Source organism: Rhincodon typus, chromosome 39, assembly GCF_021869965.1.
Source record: "Rhincodon typus isolate 14 chromosome 39, sRhiTyp1.1, whole genome shotgun sequence".
In the NCBI taxonomy this organism is placed as follows: domain Eukaryota; kingdom Metazoa; phylum Chordata; class Chondrichthyes; order Orectolobiformes; family Rhincodontidae; genus Rhincodon; species Rhincodon typus.
In genome coordinates, this window is record NC_063370.1 from 14,278,820 (window position 1) to 14,298,601 (window position 19,782).

General features: G+C 41.8%; 2 protein-coding genes across 4 annotated transcripts in view; both read right to left on the reverse strand.

The window, feature by feature from the left end:
- Positions 1 to 429, reverse strand: part of med29 (mediator complex subunit 29) — a 14,516-nt gene extending 14,087 nt beyond the window's left edge. The window contains exon 1 of the mRNA XM_020524003.2: positions 137 to 429. Within this exon, the coding sequence (XP_020379592.2) occupies positions 137 to 394 (258 nt within the window). The 5' untranslated portion in view covers positions 395 to 429. The remainder of the gene's footprint in view (positions 1 to 136) is intronic.
- Positions 430 to 10,988: 10,559 nt separating this feature from the next.
- The window catches only part of LOC109933334 (metastasis-associated protein MTA1-like), a 98,301-nt gene continuing 89,507 nt past the window's right edge, over positions 10,989 to 19,782 (reverse strand). For all 3 annotated transcript variants that reach the window (XM_020532315.2, XM_048618287.1, XM_048618288.1), the window contains 3 exons: positions 17,367 to 17,392; positions 14,780 to 14,934; positions 10,989 to 12,240 (listed from right to left, as the gene is read on the reverse strand). In XM_020532315.2, the coding sequence (XP_020387904.1) occupies positions 12,090 to 12,240; positions 14,780 to 14,934; positions 17,367 to 17,392 (332 nt within the window). In that variant the 3' untranslated portion in view covers positions 10,989 to 12,089. The remainder of the gene's footprint in view (positions 12,241 to 14,779; positions 14,935 to 17,366; positions 17,393 to 19,782) is intronic.

The following is a 19,782-nucleotide window of genomic DNA, read 5'->3' on the forward strand; positions in this document are numbered from 1 at the left end:
CCGGGTGGCCATGGATCCACTGACCCTTGACCCCGGGTGGCCATGGAGCCACTGACCCTTGACCCCGGGTGGCCATGGAGCCACTGACCCTTGGCCCCAGGTGACCACGGAGCCACTGACCCTCCCAGGTGGATACCTGCAGAGAGTCCTTCAGCTGTGGAATCAGGAGCTTAAATTTAGCCACTGGGTCGTCCTGTTGCTGGGCCTGTTGCTGTTGTTGTTGCTGCTGTTGTGTGAGCGCCGGCTGACCGGCCTGAGCCTGGGCTGCAGCCAGCTGCTGGGCCTGGACTAGCTGCTGTTGCTGTTGCTGCTGTTGCTGGGCCTGAGCGGCCGCCAGTTGTTGTTGTTGCTGTTGTTGCTGTTGCTGTTGCTGCTGGTTCAGCGGCGCCGCCATCTTGCCCGCAGGTACCGGGATCCCGCCGCCAGCGTTGACTGGTCCGAAGTGGTCACATTACACCAGAAATCTCTTCAGCTATTGGTTCACTGATGCGTCAATCAGACCGATCGGCCTCGCGTGCGCAGTTCGCCCACGATGACAGAATGGGACTGGGCCGCCATTTTTGATACTGGCAAAAGCATCTCTCCCCCCACCCCCCACATCTTAACAATAAACAAAGAATTGTGTATATTGGAAATCTGAAATAAAAAGAGACATTGAGGTTGTAGACACGCTCACAAAGCCTATGGGTTTGGTTGCAAACGTTTTGTTACCCTGCTAGTTAACATTGTCAATGCGCCTCCAACGAAGCGTTGATGTTCTGTCCTGCTTGTTATTTATATGCCTCAGTTTGTTGTGGTGTTTAGTACCACTTCCGATTCTGTTTATCAGTAGCTCATACACAGAGTCTAATTCAATGTGTTTGTTGACGGAGTCCCGGTTGGAATACCAGGCCTGCAGGAATTCCCTGGCGTGTCTCTGTTTGGCTTGTGCGGATTATCACTGTGTTGTCCCACTCGAATTAGTGTCCCTCATTGTCTGTGTGTAGTGAGACAAATGAGAATTGGCCATGTCTCTTGGTGGCTAGTTGGTATTTACGTTATCACAGTCCTTGCATGGTATTTTGTATATTACACAGGTTTTGCTGGTTTTGGGTATGGGATCCTTTATGTTCGTCAGTAGCTGTCGTAGGGTGGTTATTGGTTTGTGGGCTACTCTGATACCTAGGGGTCTGAGTAGTCTTGTGGTCATCTCTGAAATGTCCTTGACGTATGGTGGGGTGATTAGTGAGTCTGGTCGTGTTGTGTCTTTCTGTTGTGGTCTGTCTTGGCAGTAACAGTGGATTGTGCTTTAAGGGTATCCATTCCTTTTGAAAACTCCTTATAGGCGCTCCTGTTCTACTTTGCGTAGTTCCAGGTTGCTGCAATGTGTTGTGGCTTGTTTAAATGGTGTCCTGATGCAGCTCTGTTTGTGGGCGTCGGGATGGTTGCTAGAAACCACAATCTGCCATTGGTTTTAGAAGGTTAAAACATGGAAGGTTGCTAATGCTGTCTCTCACCACCAGCTGAATCCACAGATTGCACACCACATGAAGGTCCTTGCTGTCCAGCTTTCAATATTGGCTGTACAATTGACAAGGATCTACCTCTCAGTAGAGGGAAAATCTACCAGTAACATCTGGAAATTAAAGACTCTTACCTATTAAAGACTCATCAATTTTTATAGATGCACCAGAAGAAAACATTCTATCCGGATGTATCACAGCTTGGTATGGTAACTCCTCTGCCCAGGACTGTAAGAAACTATACAGAGTTGTGAACACAGCCCGGTCCATCATGCAAGCCAACCTTCCATCCTTGACTCCATCTATACTTCTTGCTGCTTCGGGAAGGCAGCCAGCATAATCAAAGACCCCTCCCACCCCAGTTATAATCTCTTCCAACCTCTTCCATCAGGCATAAGATACAAAAGCTTGGACATAATGTACCAACAGGTTCAAGAACAGCTTCTTCCCCACTGTTATCAGACTTCTGAATGGACCTCTCAAATTTTACATTCGTTATTTATCTCGCTCTTTGTGCACCTTCCCTGCAGCTTATAGCATTGTGCTCCTCGCTCTGTTCTATTACCCTAATGCTTTTTGCATTGAATGATCTGCTTGTACTGCACACAAAACAACAAATTTTTCACTGTACACGCAACAGTAACAAATCAAATCAAATTATAATGTACTGGTTGTTCTGGAGCTCCATCTTGAAGTATACAAGGTGGATCGGCAGGCTGTTGCAGCACAATAGTAGTGTACCTGCTTCTGGGATAGAAAGGCTGGTGTTAAGACCCAACTGTGCCAGAGGTTTACCATATAATGCCTGAACTAATTGATGCAAAAATGTTGAGAGACTCATGCGGCTCTTGTCCGTACCTCTGGGCCAGAAGCCCCCATGCTCCAGATGTGTGTCATAACATGCTTAAACAAGTTGATTAGAAATATCTACAGTAAGTGTCATTTGCTAGTTTTACTGGTTTTCCGTTCTGTATAGTATGTGTTGTATAACCAACAAGAGCTGGCACCTAGCAGCTCATAAATTTCCTCTTGCTCCTATAATGAATGATTAGCAGCTAAGTCCTTTGAATGTCCAAAAATTTCCAGACTTTTAAAGTCACACAGTTAGGGTTACCATTGTGGAATTACCTCACAGGGAATTAACTAGCAATCTCCAGAGTACTGGAGCAATCAACACACAAGAAAAAAATCCATGGAACATTAAAGCAAAACATTTTTGCGTTGTCTGTGAATACTTTTCATCAGTTATAAAAACGCTGTGAATTGTGGACATGCTGGAAAATAGGAAATAGCTGGTCCCTATTTTTCCCAAATGATAATGACATAGTTCCAGCACCTAAGTTTGAGGTGGTAAATTCTTCAGCATTCCTGCAAATAAATCAGATTAATTGATAGTTTTCATTCCATTAACAATCTTCAATTACTGATTCGCAAAAATAAAAGACCTCCATTCATCATTGTCACTTGACGATATATTCAGAGACTGACAGCCTGAATAATCTGACCATTGGATTCCATGAAACATCCACTTGTATCCGATTCATCTATTATGTACTTCTCCTTGGGAGTTGATTATCTCTGGCTGGGCCAGCACTTGTTGCCTATCTCTAACTGCCTTTGAGGAGATAATAGTGACCATCTTCTTGAACTATTGCAGTCCTTGGACATGAGATACACCCTTGGTATTGTTAGAAAGGGAGTTCCAGGATATTACCTCAGTGACATTTGTCAACTTAACTTTGAACTCACCTCTGTAGAATTTAGGTGTAAATTAACATAAAAAGGCTGTTTGAACAAGTATTTTGGGAAGGCAATGGCCTAGTGGTATTATCACTGGACTGCTAATCCAAAGACCCAGGTAATGTTCTGGGGACCTGGGTTCGAATCCTGCCTGGGCAGATGGTGGAATTTGAATTCAATTAAAAATCTGGAATTAAGAGTCTAATGATGACCATGAATCGATTGTCGGAAAAACCCCATCTGGTTCACTAATGCCCTTTAGAGAAGGAAACTTCCATCCTTACCTGGCTTGGCCTACATGTGACTCCAGACCCACAGCAATGTGGTTGACTGTTAACTGCCCCGTGGGCAATTAGGGATAGGCAATAAATGCTGGTCTAGCCAGCAATGCCTATATCCAATGAATGATTTAAAAAAAACAAATACAGGAAATAGTATCCTATATCATATTCATGGGGTTAAATCTGTCTTCATCATATATAACATGAATTTTTCTAGTGGACTGACAGCAGTGTCTGAAAGTAGTGTGAGGTAAGAATGGGTTTTTGTGTGATAAAATATCTAAGAGAGATTAAGGAAGTGAAGGCCATTAGATACAATAATAGAGAAAGATGCAGGCAGTGACTGAGAGGATGATGTTTACAACAATGAGACCAATGCATAAGGGTGCAGTTGTAATAGATTTGAAGAATGCAAAGGTTTACATATCAGCTCTAAACTCAGGAATGCAGAGACTGTAAAAGGTACAGCACTCTTCTGGAACTTTCACACGGTGTTTATGTAGCATCATCAACACTACAGGACAATCCCTGAGTTTCCAGGAATCTAAGATTAATCTTTAGGACATTGTAATGAGTAAATTCTAGGAGTAAACCACACAGGCATTAAATTAAATTGCAGTTGTGTTTTGCATTTTCTATCACATTAATTAGCTGCGATAAATATTGGAAATAGGGAAAATACTGCCTCTCGAACAATCAATGTTAAATCAATTGGGTAACAAAGTCTCCACTCTTTTTCCAATTGGGTCTGAAATGACTCCACCCTGGAGGGTGCGCCAAAGGCAAGAGTGTCTGGGCAGGCCATTTGAGGTACAGGTCACATGATGGAATCTTCACAAATACATTCAGCCACAGCTGGCAACTGCATCACATGTTATCTCTTGCAACCCGATGATTGCATACAATGCAGTGAGATTAGTGGGAAGCCAGAGGTTTGGGAATCTTTTACAAACCAGCACAGGACAACAAAAAAAGCAATGGTAGGGTGGAGAGAAGATGAAATATGAGGGAAAGATAGCAGGTAATACTGAAGTAGATATCTAAAAGGCAAGGATGGACATTGGAACATTGGTAAGGGAGGCTGGAGAAGTAGTAATGGGGAACAAAGACATGTTGGAGGAACTGAATAGGTACTTTGCATCAGTTTTCACGATGGACAACAACAGCACACTAGAACTTCAAGAGAGTAAGGAACAGTGGTGATTGTAGTGGCCATGACAAGGGAATAGGTGCGAGAGAGGCAAAAAGGTCTGAAAGTGGATGAATCAACTGGAGCAGGTGGACTACACCCCAGAGTTCTGAAGGAGATAGCTGAGGAAATTGTGGAGACATTGTTGGTGATCTTTCAAGAATCATTGGAGTCAGGAAGCATCCTGAAGACTCACGTTTAATAACGGAAGAAGACACAAAACAAGAAATTATAGAGAGATCAGCCTGCTATCAGTAATTTGTAAGATTTTAAGAGTCCATTAAGGATGAGATTGCAGAGTACTTGGAAGTGCATGATAAAATAGGTTGAGTGAGGATGATTTTGTTAAGAGGGAGTCATGCCTGACAAATCTGTTAGAATTCTTTGAGGTAACAAGTAAGTTAGACAAAGGAGAGCCAGTGAATGAGATCTATTTGGATTTCCAGAAAATCTATGACAAGGTGCCACACAAGAGCCATTGGTGTTAGAGGCAAGGTACTAGCATAGATAGAGTATTGGCTGACTGGAAGATGGCAGAAAGTGGAGATAAAGGAGTCTTTTTCAAGATGGTAGCCAGTGACTGCTGGAAGTTCTACAGTAGTCAGTGTTGGGAACACAACGCTGTGGAGAAGATGTTTCCACTAGTAGGAGAGACTAGGGCCTGACAGCACTGCCTCAGAGTGAAGGGAAAATCCTTCAGAACTGGGTGGTGAATTTGTGGAGGCCAAGTCTTTGAATGTATTTAAGACACGGATAGATAGGTTCTTGATTAATAACAGAGAGAAATGGGGTTGAGAAACACAAGAACCATAATCGAATGGCAGAGTAGACTCAATGGGCTGAATGGCCTAATTCTGCTACAATATCTTATGGTGAATGAGTGCTGACTGAGATAGTATAATGATGGACATCTTATCATTACTGTTTGCCATTGATTAAGAATTAGACTTCATAAACAACCAGTTTCTCTAGCTTAAGTTCATGAACGTATGAAACAGGGTGTAAATCATTATGCATAATTGTTTTATTGATTTATTGGTGTCACGTGTTCTAAAATACCATGAAAAGTGTTGTTTTGTGTGCTATACAGGCAGTTTGTACCATATAATGTGCATCAGGGTAGCAAAACAGAGTGTAGAATAGTGTTACAACCACAGAGAAGGTGCAAAGAGAGAGAGAGATTAGAATTAACATTTGAGAGGACCATTCAAAAGTCTGATAACAGCAGGGAAGAAGCCGTTCTTGAATTTGTTCACATGTATATTCAAACTTTTACATTTTCTGCCTGACGGAAGAAGGTGGAAGAGAGTATAACTGGGGTGGGAGGGGTCTTTGATTATGTTGGCTGCTTTCTCGAGGCAGCGGGAAGTATAGACAGAGTCAATGGATGAAAGGCTGGTTTATGTGATGGACTGGGCTGTGTTCATGACTCTGTAGTCTTTCGCAGTCTTGCGAAAAGCAGTTGCCATACCATAGTGATGCATCCAGATAGGATGGTTTCTATGGCACATCTATAAAAATTGGTAAGTCCTTCGGGACATGTCGAATTTCCTGAGGATGTAGAGACTGTCAGTTTGATGTGGGTGGACCAGGACAGATTGTTGATGATCATATGTTACTCTAAAAAGAGACATGCTGTTGAACTTTCCATTTCACATTCATCAGGACAGATATAAGAATATGAAATTCCAAAGGGAGCAATAATTTACACCATGAAAAAAAGGATGTTGATTGGTCAAAGTATTTATTTAATGCAAACAAAGCACCTGCCTGGTCACGTTCCCTTTCCCTGCAGAGGATAAATCAGTGAGAGATTACTTATAGATCCCAGAAGTGTTACTGAGGCAGACTGATAATCTTAAATTAATTGTCAGCATAAATGTCAGAATTGTTCCATAAGTGATTTCTTCTTTCATTTAAAAAAAGGTGGTAGGGAACAATAGTTCCTTGGTATGTTCCCATAGAAAAACCTTTACTCATCAGCCAGCCATCTCAACCAATTGGCATGTAGTATAATAGTATAAATTGTTGCTGTCTTTGAAATTTGGCATTCTTGCAGTTATATCCAGATAAGTGCAACATGGAAAGCTTCAATAGCATATTTCTTCTTTTTCAGCCATGCTCACGTTCTGTACCATCAAGTGACTACTCAAATGAGGATTCTCATTACATGGAAACAGAAACTTGCCTAAGTTTAAAGATGACAGTTCATTACAGACAGGTCACCACTGCAACACTGACAAGATGGTCTTTGTGGTCCATTAAATGAAAGCTTTTAATAAATCAAGAGGCATAGTCTATCATTATCAAACACAATATAAACCTCAGCACAAGTAATAGATTTTATTACACAGTGGAACATTTATATCTATGAATAAGAATGTCTGCTTATTTTATCCTTCATAAACCTCACTGTGCTTTGAACTCAGTCAAATTATATGATCATTCCCTGAATAAGGGAGATTGGATTGCAACAAGGAAGACAACGGTGCAGTGGCCTAGAAATCCAGAGGCCAAGGCTAATGCTCTGGGAACATGGAATCAAATCCCAACATGTTGCAGCTGGTACAATTTAAATTAATACAATAGTGTCAATAATGGTGACCATGACAATCATCACATGATTGTTGCAAATATCTGGTTCTAATGCCCTTTAGGGGATGAAATCTGCCATCCATGCGTCTCCAGACCCACAGCAATAATGCTAAACTGCTCTCTGAAATGGCTTAGTGATAGGGAGAAAATCAGTTCAGGGGCATTTATAGATGGGCAATACATGCTGGCCTCATCAACAAGGCCCATATCTAATGAAAAAACCAGCACTGAATCCATCCCTTATAACAAGGGACTCAATAATGTGTGTCAGAATTAATTACACTCAACATTCGCTTTTTAAAGGTGACTGTGCATTGGTTAAATATCAGAAAATGTGAATGTGGTTTATATCTAGTTAAACACAAGGTGATTGTGAAGTTCCATTTAATACTGCGTACCAAATTGTGAAGGAGGTTTTAAGTCTTGCTACATGACAGTTTTTGATCCATTTTTAAAGAAGGGTTCTGTAAGGGGTTAAGTTTGTTAGCAAACAGCACCTTTTCAGTTTGAGGCTGAGTGTGGTTCAACTGGATGGGAAACCAGTGAGCAAAGGTCTGCTGTCATCACCATGACAACTGGAGACATCCTATTCTTGGAAATTAGTGTAAAGCTACTTTGAGTTATTAAAATAAGTGGACAGCGAGAAGTCTTGACCAATTACAAAACATCAATAAAAGATTTAACTGAAATCACGGTGAATCTGAACTTTGTAGGTATATCCTTTTATGTGCCTGGTCTTAGGCATGTCTTAAGCAAACAAGTAAAAACCAGTTCTGTTCCCCAACATCATCCACAGCTTAGCAGAAATGTGATAACCAATGAATGGTTTTAGTTTAGGTTTACAGAATTTTAACAAAATTTCATTTCCTAGGGTTGAGAGTTGTTCACCACTGGACCCTTAGTTCCTGCTCCTGCAGTTCCATCCCTTAAACCACCGATGTTGAAGATTGGAAAACATGTCTTTAATACCATTTTTAAAATGTTGGCCTCACATTAAAAATCAAAGATGAGTTACACCCTTTTAGGCTTATATTTATTGACACTTGACTGGGAAATCATATTTATGACTAGCAATCTAATCAAAGACATTCGTGCATTTAATTTTCTTACATTCAGTTGATTAATCCACAGAACGCAATACATCACATTTAAGTGTATATTTCTATAAAAGTGATTTAAAAGAATAAAAGGGAATGGGAGTATACCTTTGACTTTTATTCACTCATAGCATGTGGGCATTGCTGGCTGGCCAGCATTTATTGCCTGTTCCGAATTGCCCTTGATATTTACCTATTGACTCATTGAACCTGTTCTGCCATTTAAACAGATCAAAGTTGATCTTCCACGTCAGCCATTTTCCCCAGCCATCACCATACACCTTGAAATAGTCAGTATCCAGATTCAAATTGAGCCTCAACAGCCCTCTAGTGTACAACATTCCAAAGATTCACTATTGTCAGAGAAATTCCTCCTCACCTCAGTCTGAAGTGACCTAGACCACATTTTGAGACTGCTACTACCCCACAGCCCAGGTGGAGTTGGAGGGACATCCCAACCACATCTACCCTGTCAAACACTGAGGGAATTTTGCAAGTTCCAAGGAGATCACCCATCATTCTTTGAGACTCTAGAACATAGGCCCATTTTACTCAGTCTCTCCTTTCAAGACAATCCCATTATCCCTGGGATCAGTCTGGTAAATCAGGAAAAGAAATTAATTTCAACTGAGATTAGTGCAAGGATGCATTTGCTGTAAAGGGTAAAGAGGTCATTCACTCCTTGCAAAACAATTGCCTAAGTTTGTATGGAGCAGCAAGGGATCCAGGAACTCAGTTTCATTAAAAAGTAATAAGGTCAGTTAAAATCAGTTAGAGATCTGCTAAACGGTAAGCACAGCAGTAGAGTTCATTTCAAAAGGGAGCAAAATTGAGTAATAGGGAAGTTGTGTTAAACTAAATGTACATTCTTCTGTCCATATTTATGAAAACTGTGCCCAGTTCTGGATTCCACATTACTAAAATGACAGAGGGACTGGAGATATTGCAAAGAAGATTGACAAAGATAGCCTCAGACCAAGAGATTATAACCATCAGGACAGACGGAACAAACTGGGCCTTTCTTACTTTAAGGAGATGACTCATGCAAGTCTTCACATTATGAAGGAGTTCAACAGGGTAAATTTAAAGAAGATACTTTCCGTGTGTGTGCGCGCGCGCGCGGAGAGGGGGAAAACAAGAGTGAACATAGTGTAAGAACATGGAAATATGAGTAGACCAAGTGGGATTTCAAACCTGCTTTAACTTTACTTTCACTGCATCATCTCAATAGCCCTCAATTCTATAGTAAAAGAAATCTGTTAAGCTTGGTTACAGCTCTCTGAATAGAATTGAGGATTGCAATCCTTTGAGTGGAAAAAAAAATCTTGTTCCTAAATAGCAGAAGCTTTAACTTTACACTGGGACCGTGTGTTCTAAACACTCACAAGCAGAAGCCCTCCCAACATCTAATCCATGAAGCCCTCTCAGGAGTGCCAGTTACAATGAAATCATTTTTCATTCCTCTAAATTCTACAGTATATAGGTTTATTGTATCCAATCTCTCCTCACTGGACAATCATGTCATCCCAGGAATCAATCCACTGAATCTTTATTGCACCTCCTCCAAATTCATCCTTCCAGACAGCAAGATCAAAACTGTATACAGTATTCCTGGTATGCTCTCACAAACCTCTAACTGCAGTTAAGATTTCTTTACTTACAGTCCAGTAATTGTTGTAATGGAAGTTAGTTAACATATCATGTGCTGCAATCAGTTGCTGTGACTAGTGTACAAGGTCACTTGACTCTCAAGGAATCTCAACACCTCCCAATCTCTCACCTTTTAAAAACATTCTTTTCTGTTCTTCCTCCTGCAGTGGATAATATCACATGTTCCCACGTTATTTTTCATCTGCCAAACTCGCTTCTACTAATCTAACCTATATCATGAAGTCCTGAAGGGTCTAGGCATGAAACGTCGACTTTCCTGCTTCTCTGATGCTGTCTGACCTGCTGTGCTCCTCCAGCTCCACACCATATTGACTCGGATTCCAGCATCTGCAGTTCTTGCTATCTCTCTATATCTCTTTGTAGCCTTCAAGCTTCCCTATCATGGCTAACTTTGCCACCTTTATCAAATGCTTTTTGAAATCCAAATATTGTAAATGCTGGTTTCCCTTTATCTAATCTCTTGGTTACACACATTTAAAATAAATGGCAGTTTTCGTATCTCTTTCTGTAATCATGTTGATTCTGTTCAGTGTCGTCTCTTATCATGCCCCTAAAAATAGGGTCTAGGCCCGAAACTTCAGCCTTCCTGCTCCTATGCTGCTGCTTGGCCTGCTGTGTTCATCCAGCTCTACACCTTTTATCTCAGATTTTCCAGCACCTGCAGTTCCTACCATCTCCAAACTGACTGTTAGGCTAACTGGCCTATGGCTCCGTTTTCGCAGTCCCATTTCTTTAATTGTGGGGCATATATTTGTCATGTTTCAAGCTGTGGGACTGGTTCAGAAAAGGTGTGAAGACTGCACAGGAACAGGGTGCAAAGGCTGCAATGGCTCCTCGCAGATGCTGAAAAGAAAACATGCCACACGTGTCACAAAGAGCAGTTGACAAAATAAAATGCTAAAGTAGAAGAAAGTAACTTGGAGAGATTTCAGTTGATGCTTTATTGTTTTCATATGGCTAAGAATGAGCTTCATTTGACTATTCCAAGAGGGACACCAAGTCCAGGTTGCCCCAGTGGGGACACTGCATGTCCTTAAGCTGTTACAAAGAGAATCAGTAAAACTTTACATCCACTGCCCCTCCCTGAATCCTATGGAATGACTGAATAACACTAACTTACCAACTACATTAGCAGTGTATGTACATATCAGCACACTAAACTATAGAACCTTGTAGTAGGAATATATCTCACTGTGAAAATCAGGGTGCTTCAAACACAACCCAAGTCAGAAACATGGAAAAATATTTTGTACATAATTATTCACTGTGAAACTTGCAATAACGAATCTCAAGTGATGAAAAGATTCAAGGTCATACATGAAAAAAAGTCTTTTAAGAAAGTTTTTTTTTTCCTCTTCGGTTCCACTGGAAAACTGCACCATTTTAAATGGGTTCAAGGATACAATATACAGTGTAACATGCAAAAACAATGCACTGCATTAACTGCACGCCAACCAGTTCATAAAAACAAAACTTGCTTCTTAAACCGAGGAGAAACGGCACCTCCTTAAACTATTACAGACAATTCTCAAAATAAAAGGAATTCTTAAAATCTTTTTCTTTACTTTTCTTTTTCTTTTTAAAAAAAACCTTTTACCAAGCCATAGACAACCACATTGTTCTGGGAGCCCCAGCAGCACACACTGGAGTAAGAGGATAGTTCGAAGAACAAAGAGAACCACAGGCCATTCAGGTTCGCAAATAACATCACGAGGCAGCTCCGCTTCCTGCAGGAACAAAAAAACGTGGTAGCCACCGAGAAGGGGTGGAAGAGGCTGTCGGAGCTGCCTTTAACTGTAGCCATCGGCCACTGTCTGTCTGTCCACTGCCACTGTCCACTCTGGAAGGACACTGGAAATCTAACTCAAATAATAATCCTTCAAATTGATCTTAAACGTGAGGCTGACAAGCACTTGATTTGGAGTCTAGTTCAGGAGCTCTACTTCATGCTTACTGAAGGTTCAAGTATAACAGGGACTACAAGTCTCTTGCTTTATTAAAACTCCACTTTGCATTAATCCTCGATGACTATTGGTTCTTCATTCATGGGCTGCCTGGGTTGTTGCGATGCAGAAGATGCACGTCCTTGTCGAATGAGAATCTGTCTGTAGGGCTGACGTGCTGCCCGCTTCATATCGACCGGGCCCAGCATCTTACGCACTTTCCTAGTTTCAAAGGGAAAAAGACAACACTAAATAAAAGTGCAAATCATACAACAGACAAACTTTCAAATTGAAAGAGCTGTTTCAGTTGGTATTTGATCAGGCAACTAGTCTCTGGATCAAGTTAATTACCTGGAAACTAATCTGCTCCTGCATCAGTCCTGAACTTACCACTTCCCTGTTTTGTCTCTAGGCACGCTGACCCCTGGCGGATCCCTCCCCACCACGTAGATCTCAGAGTAAAAGATCCCCTCGGAAGTAGTGATCATAATACGAGAGAATTTAATATTGATTATTCCAAGAGAATAGAGATTGAGAGAAACTAGGGTCAGAAACAACTGTGTTTAACTTAAGGGGAGAGTTATGTTTAAATGAGTATAGAGTTAGCTAAAGTGAACTGGGAGGATTGATTAGCAGGAAAGACAGTAAGGAGTGGCAGACATTTGAGGTAATCCATGACTCGCAGCAAAAATACATCCCAGCAAGGAGGAAAGATTCTAAGAGAGGGATAAACCAACCATGGCTAACCAAGGAAGTTAAGGACAGAATTAAGTTGAAAGGAAAATCATATAAGGAAGCAAAAGTTAGTGATTTGCCCTGAAGACCAAGATAAACTCAAATTCAGCAAAGGAGGATTAAAAAGATAATAAAGGGAGAAAAAAATAAGCCACAAAGGCAAATGAGCAAGGAATATAAAAACTGACAATAAAAGCTTCTTTAAATATAAAAAAAAGGAAGAAATGAGTGATCAAAGTGAACATAGGCCCCCTTAAAAAAATGAATCTTGGGAGATGGCTATGGAGAACAAGGACATAGCAGAGGAATTAGACAGTTATTGTGCATCTGTCTTTATGGTGGAAGATACTTCAAACATCCCATTAATGCTAGAGAATACAGGGAGGAATTAAGTACCATCCCCACCATGAGAGAACAAGTATGTGACAAACTAATGGGGCTCAAGGCAGACAAGTCCTCCAGAGATAACAAGGTGTAGAGCTAGATGAACACAGCAGGCCAAGCAGCATCAGAGGAGCAGGAAGGTGATAGGGTTACCTCTGGCTGGGATTGCAACTGTTTACAACATATATTAATGACTCGGAGGAATAAAGAAAATGCATTGTGACCAAATTTGCAGACAACAAAAGCAGGTGGAAAGGCAGGTTGCGAAAGCGATACAAAGAGACAATGATAGGTTGAGTAAATGGGCTAAAAGTTGGCAAGTGGAGTATAATGTGAGAAGATGTGAAGTTGTTCATTTTCAAAAGGGAGAATATAACACTACTTTTTAAAACGTCAAGAAGCCGCAGCAAGAAAGGGACTTGGGGGGACTTATACACGAAACACAGAAAGCAAGCAAACAGGTGCAGCAGAAAATGAGGAAGGCTAAGACAGTGTTGGCCGTTATTTCAAGGGGATTGGAGTAGGAGTAAGGAAGTCTCACTGCAACCATATAAGGTGCTGGTGAGACCACATCTAGAGTACTGAAAGCAATTTTGGTTCCCTTATTAAAGTAAATATATTATTTCATTGGAGGCAGTTCAGAGAATGTTCACCTAGAATAACCCCTCATATAGAGGGATCGTTTTATGAGCAAAAGCTAAACAGTTTGGGACTACATTCATTGGATTTTAGTAGAACGAGAGGTGATCTCATTAAACATATAGGGTTCTTAAGGGGCTTAACAGGGTAAATGGTGAGGGGGATGTTTCTCCTCATGGGAGAATCTAGGACCAGAGGGCATAGCATTAGTAAGGACCAATTTTTGATTGAGATGAGGAGGAATTTCTTTTCTCAGAGGGTCAAGTGTCTTTAGAACTCCTCGACACAGAACTGTGGGTGCAGAGCCCTTGTATATGTTTAAGGCTGTGATAGAAAGATTCGGGATCAGTAGGGGAAGCGAGGGTTACAGGAAAGTGAACGTGTGGAATGTTGGATCAGCCAGGATTCCATTGAATGGTGGGGTAGGCTCGAGGGGCTGAATGGCCTACTCCCATTTGTTACAATGTAAACTGCAGAACTGACACATTTTTATATTTCTCATTCTTGTTTCACAACGCTTCCTCAGAATTTTCCCTTTTGCTAGCCCATTTCTTGTTAAGGTCTCCAGCCCTCCTACTCAAGTTGTCGTCAGATGGTTTTGGGATTATTCTCTGAAGCTGAGAGCAAATCTGCAATGGTGCATCTCTACAATGAACGTACAATACAATCAATAGCAGTACATTTTCTGTTCAGTTGGAGTTGATTTTCACATGTTCACTTCACAGGAGCATAACATGTTGAATCACATCAAATTGTTTGTGATACATGAGCAACAGAGTTAAAGACTGATGATTCAGGGAGCAGCTCACCACCATCTTCTCCAGGGCAGTTAGGGAGCTGGCCTAATGAGCGATACCCACTTTCCACAAAATACTCAAAATGAGATACAGGTTGCTCATACTTCAAACTCCAATGCAAATAGGGAGACTAGAGCATCGCCAAGCTCAGTAGGCCACTGAGACACAGGATGCTGCCAGCATCTTAGGGCAAATTCAGTCATTACCGAGTTTCATCTGTTGCTATGAAAAGAACATCATCTGGTGCGTCGATCCAGTTCATCCTCCTGCCCTTCATTGGGGGAAGGGACCCTGGCTTCAGCACTTTGGAGTTTCTTGAATACGGTTTCCCATTAATCATGTAACCCCGATTAATGGCAGTCTGTCACAGGACACAAACAATTAACAATTAATGTTCAGGAACACAAGAAACGGACCAGCAAGGTGGGAAGCAGGAAGGGAGAGAGAAAGTGCAAGAACAGACCAGAGACCAAATGATTTCCACCATGGGGTATACAATTGGGGATTCGATAAAAGACGTCTGCATGCAAACAGACTGCTTCGCAATTTGTGGTGGGAGCAGCTGATAATCCCCCACAGCATTGGGAAGGACAGCAGCTTCTGATGGGTTCCAGGGCTATTGCACTACAGCATTAGCCTCTATTCTGTGCTTGTGTCCATGGTGTGGCAATAAACACACTCATTCTCACTTCAAATCAAACTCATATCCCCATGTGGAACTGTCAAAACGGCAGAGACTGGACACTTAGAACACGAGTGCAAACATCTGAAGAACCTGGTCTACACTTGGTGAGGAAGAACAGAAGAAAAAGTAGATAATTCAGCCCATCTAGCCTGCTCCACCATTCAACACATGCGTAACTTATCTCAAGACTTCAGATTCACTCCCTATATCCTTCAATTCCCATAGACACCAAAAATCTATTTCAGTTTTAACTATATTGAATGAAGGAGCACCCACAAACTTCTGGTGTAGAAAATCCCAAAGATTCACAACTCTTTAATAAGGTCAAGAATTTTCTCATCTCAGTCTGAAATAATTGTCCCCCTATTCTGAGATAGTGTTGTGTTCTAGAATCCATAGTCAATGTGAGTAGCCTCTCACTGTTGACTCTATGAAACCCCTTCTCTTATTTTTCTAAATGCCAGAGAATATAGACCTAACTATCTCAGGTTCTCATTATAGGGTGACATGCTCATCCTAAGATCAATCCAGTGAACCTTCACTGCAACATCCTCAGCAGGATATCCTTCCTGAAATGGGAATGAAAATCGAGCACAGCATTTCAAGTATGGTCTGAATTATGCCCTGAAGAACTGCATCAGGACATCTTCATTCCTTTACTCCAAGGCCCTTGCTATAAAAGGCCAATGTGGCATTTGATTTGCTATTTGCTTGATACATCCGCATTCTATCTTTTTGAGTTTATTGTCCGAGTACATCCACATCACTATAATCACAGACAGTTACAGATTTTACACCTTTTTTATTCTCATAAAGAAAGTGAATAGAAACATCAAAAGTAGGAGGCGGCCATTTGGCCCTTTGAGCCTGCTGTGACTTTCAACATGACCATGGCTGATTATCCAACTCTGTCCCTTGTTCCTGCTTTCTCCCACATCCTAAGAACTAAATCCAACTCCTCAAAAACATTCAATGTTTTGGCCTCAATCACTCTGGCAGAGAATTCCACAGGCTCACCACTTGATGTAGAAATTTTTCATCTGTCCTAACTGATTTACATTGTTCTCTAGATAGTGATCCCTGGTCATCGAGAATATCCGTCCTGCATTTACCCTCTCTAGTCCAGTCAGACTTTTATAGGTTTCTATGAGAACCCTCTCGTTCTTCTAAACTGTACTGAATATAGTCCGAACCAATCCGGTCTCTCTTCATATATCACTAACACCTGAAGGAGGTGGAAGACACCAAAAGCCCGTGCTTTCAAATAATCCTGTTGGACTATAACTTGGTGTCATGTGATTTCTGACCTTGTCCACTCCAGTCCAACACCTGCGCCTGCACATCATGGTTTCCCCTTTATCCACCCTATTAGTTACATCTTCAAAAACTCAAATTTGCCAAACAGCTATCCTGGTCAGAAAAAAACGTTTACTCTAATCATAGTTTGGCATTGTAAGTACATTATTAAGACATTTTTAATAATTGATTCCAGTTCTTTCGTTTTGACGGATGTCAGGCTAACTACAGACCAGTTTGCAGTTTTCTCTCTCCCTCTGTTCTCAAAGTGGTGTCACATTTGCTAAATTCTGCTGGGACTATTCCAGAAATGAGAGAATTATAGAAAATCATAGCCAGTGTATTAACTATCTCTGCTGCCACTTAAAGAACTCTAACAGGCAGGCTATCAGGTCCTGGGGATTTGCTGGTTTTAGTCCCTCATGTTTCTCCTGTACTTTTCCTCCCCCCATATTCATTACCTTCATTTCCTCACAACATCGGGAATTTTCCAGATGAGCAGTTAACTGGCTGCACCATGCTCATTATTTGAAATCAGGTTGCGATTACTGGAATTATTCTAATTCCATACTTCACTGGATACAACAGGAATGATCACTGCAAGACTGCAGTAGTTGAGGCACTTGTATTTGTCAGTACTCATCATGTACCCGAGTCCCAAAGTTTACTCGACTCTATCTCACCCTTTGATATACCTAGGCTGGGAGTTTTCTATGGTGACACTGGGTGCCTGAAATGGGATCCCTCTCATTTCCACAAGAAATGAAAACACTGTATAAAAGAGATGCATCATTTGTAAAAATAAAACTTACCATTTGTCTAACTTGTCCATGATTTGCTAAACATAAAAGAAGAAGAACAGAATCAGTAAAGTGTTTGATGATTACACGAGGATGTACAATTCCCCACCCTGCAGCAGGGGAAAGCAGTTTGCAGACTCTCACACACACAGTGCCATGGGAAAACAGTCATACAGGCACTGGGAAAACCAGTCTGACCTGTGTGATTGAATCATCCTCACCTCAAAGATCCTGCACCCAGGAAGTGTGTTTGAATACCCAGGCCTCAGCGCTAATGATCAAACTCATATTAAACGATTTGGCAATGCTGACAGATTGCCTACTCGGACTTGCCTTCCTCATTTTACTGAGTTTAACATCCAGAGATCACACAGCAGTTTTCATTGCCCCTGGAGTTCACCAAAGATGGCTTGCATGAAAACAATGTACTTGAGTTCAGGCATAGACTTTTTCTCAGGTAGGTCATAGGCTTGCTCCCTGGCAGAGGCAGGAAGCAACAGCACTAGGACATCTCCTTCAAACTTTGTCACTGGATCTGACCAAGTTTGATACTCAGGGTGTACAGGAGGGGACATCAGTGCGATTATTGCTCTTGATTGCTTGGCTTTCAAGAGCCGTTACGCTGACCACTGATGAAGAGCATCAGTCTTGATGCACCTCTCTGTTCTTGGTGAGGCAACCAAGGGCCAGTGGTGCTTATGGAATTAAATGCAGGAGAGGAGAATAGGCAAAAGCATCCTCACAGCTTCAGATTACATCCAACAGTGAACTCTGTATGTGAAGGCTCAACCTCAGAATACAGAGGTATTTGATCTCCAAACACACAGACAGGAAACAGAGCAGCACCAGGGTTGGGGCAGGTGTGTCAACAGGTCATTGCTGGAATTGGACAGTTAGAAAACAAAAAACTGGTAAGCAATTTACTGTATTGAGAGACAATAATAAAATTGATGCAAGGTTCACACATCACTGATGTGAAGTGTGGCAGGAAACAAACCACTCCCCCAACTGCCTAAAAGAATGGGAAGCTTGAGGTCAATATCTCTGGATAGAAGGCACAGTCACTGCAGTAGTCATAGGGAGAGGATGCAGGGGAAAGAGAAAGATCCTTCTCCTCCAGGATGGAGAGTAATTAGGCACTACAGGAATGAAAACTGATTGAGTCACCTGTTAATTAGGGTCCAGTTCCCACCACCTGTGGTTTGTTGTGCTCACCAGGTTAACAGCTCGGCTCGGCCTTACCCACAAGCTCACCAGCATTGCACCGCAAGTTTCATATTCACGGACTGCTGGCTGAGCTCTCAGCTCACCCTAACCACACAGCACGTTTCTCACTCCACTTCCCCTCACATCCGCCATTTTTTACTTTTTCAATTTATTTCAACACAAGTCCTGAACTGAAATTCAAGAGACTAAGTCTAGTACAGAAGTCCTGATGCAAATGCTCACTGTCAGGCACAACGACCGATTTATTCATTTTTCATTATTTCCCTGAAGAAAATGTGCACCATAAGTTTTAAAAGTTTATTAGACTGTGGAGCTTGATCTGGAAAGGCTAATACTTTTCCATGATTACTTAATAAATCCCAGTTTGGGAATTTACATCAAGGATGAATGAGAAGGCACCATTTGTGTCCAAACTAATGAATTCCCACCAATATTCTAAATCACCCCAGTGAGGGATGGCAGCACAGTGGCTCAGTGATTAGCACTGCTGCCTCACAGCGCCAGGGGCCCGGGTTCGATTCTAGCCTCGGGCGACTGTCTGTGTGGAGTTTGCACATTCTCCCCGTGTCTGCGTGGGTTTCCTCCGGGTGCTCCGGTTTCCTCCCAGTCCAAAGATGTGCAGGATAGGTGGATCAGCCATGCTAAATTGCCCATAGTGTGCAGGGATATGTAGATTAGGTGGGTCAGACATGGGGAAATCGGGGTAGGGGAATGGGTCTGGATGGGATGCTCTTCGGAGGCGTGGTATGGATTTGTTGGGCCAAATGGCCTGTTCCTACACTGTAGGGATTCTATGATTCTATAAATCTATGATTCTATGATTGAATGAAGTCCCCCAATTAAGTAGTACAGCTGCCAGCTATAGCAGCAGTCCCAAAACAATTACCCACATTTCCACCAAGATTACCATTCTAGCTTTGAACTAGGAAATTCCTTTTCCTCAAATACACAACAGACTTGAAGCAAATGGCTGATTCCAGTCTCAAAGGCAGGCTGTGAAACATTGCACAGTTTTGAAAGATATCACCCTGGGGACAGCTGGAACAAGTGGCTGACAGCGGCTACTGAAAACGATAGGCAGTGGTGACATACAAACCAGGTCTCGCTCACTTATCCACTCCATTCATTCACTGACCATCTCTACCTTTTGAGTCAGATCCCAATTTGTGCAGATTTATTTCAAAAAAATTCCAGCTTCCCT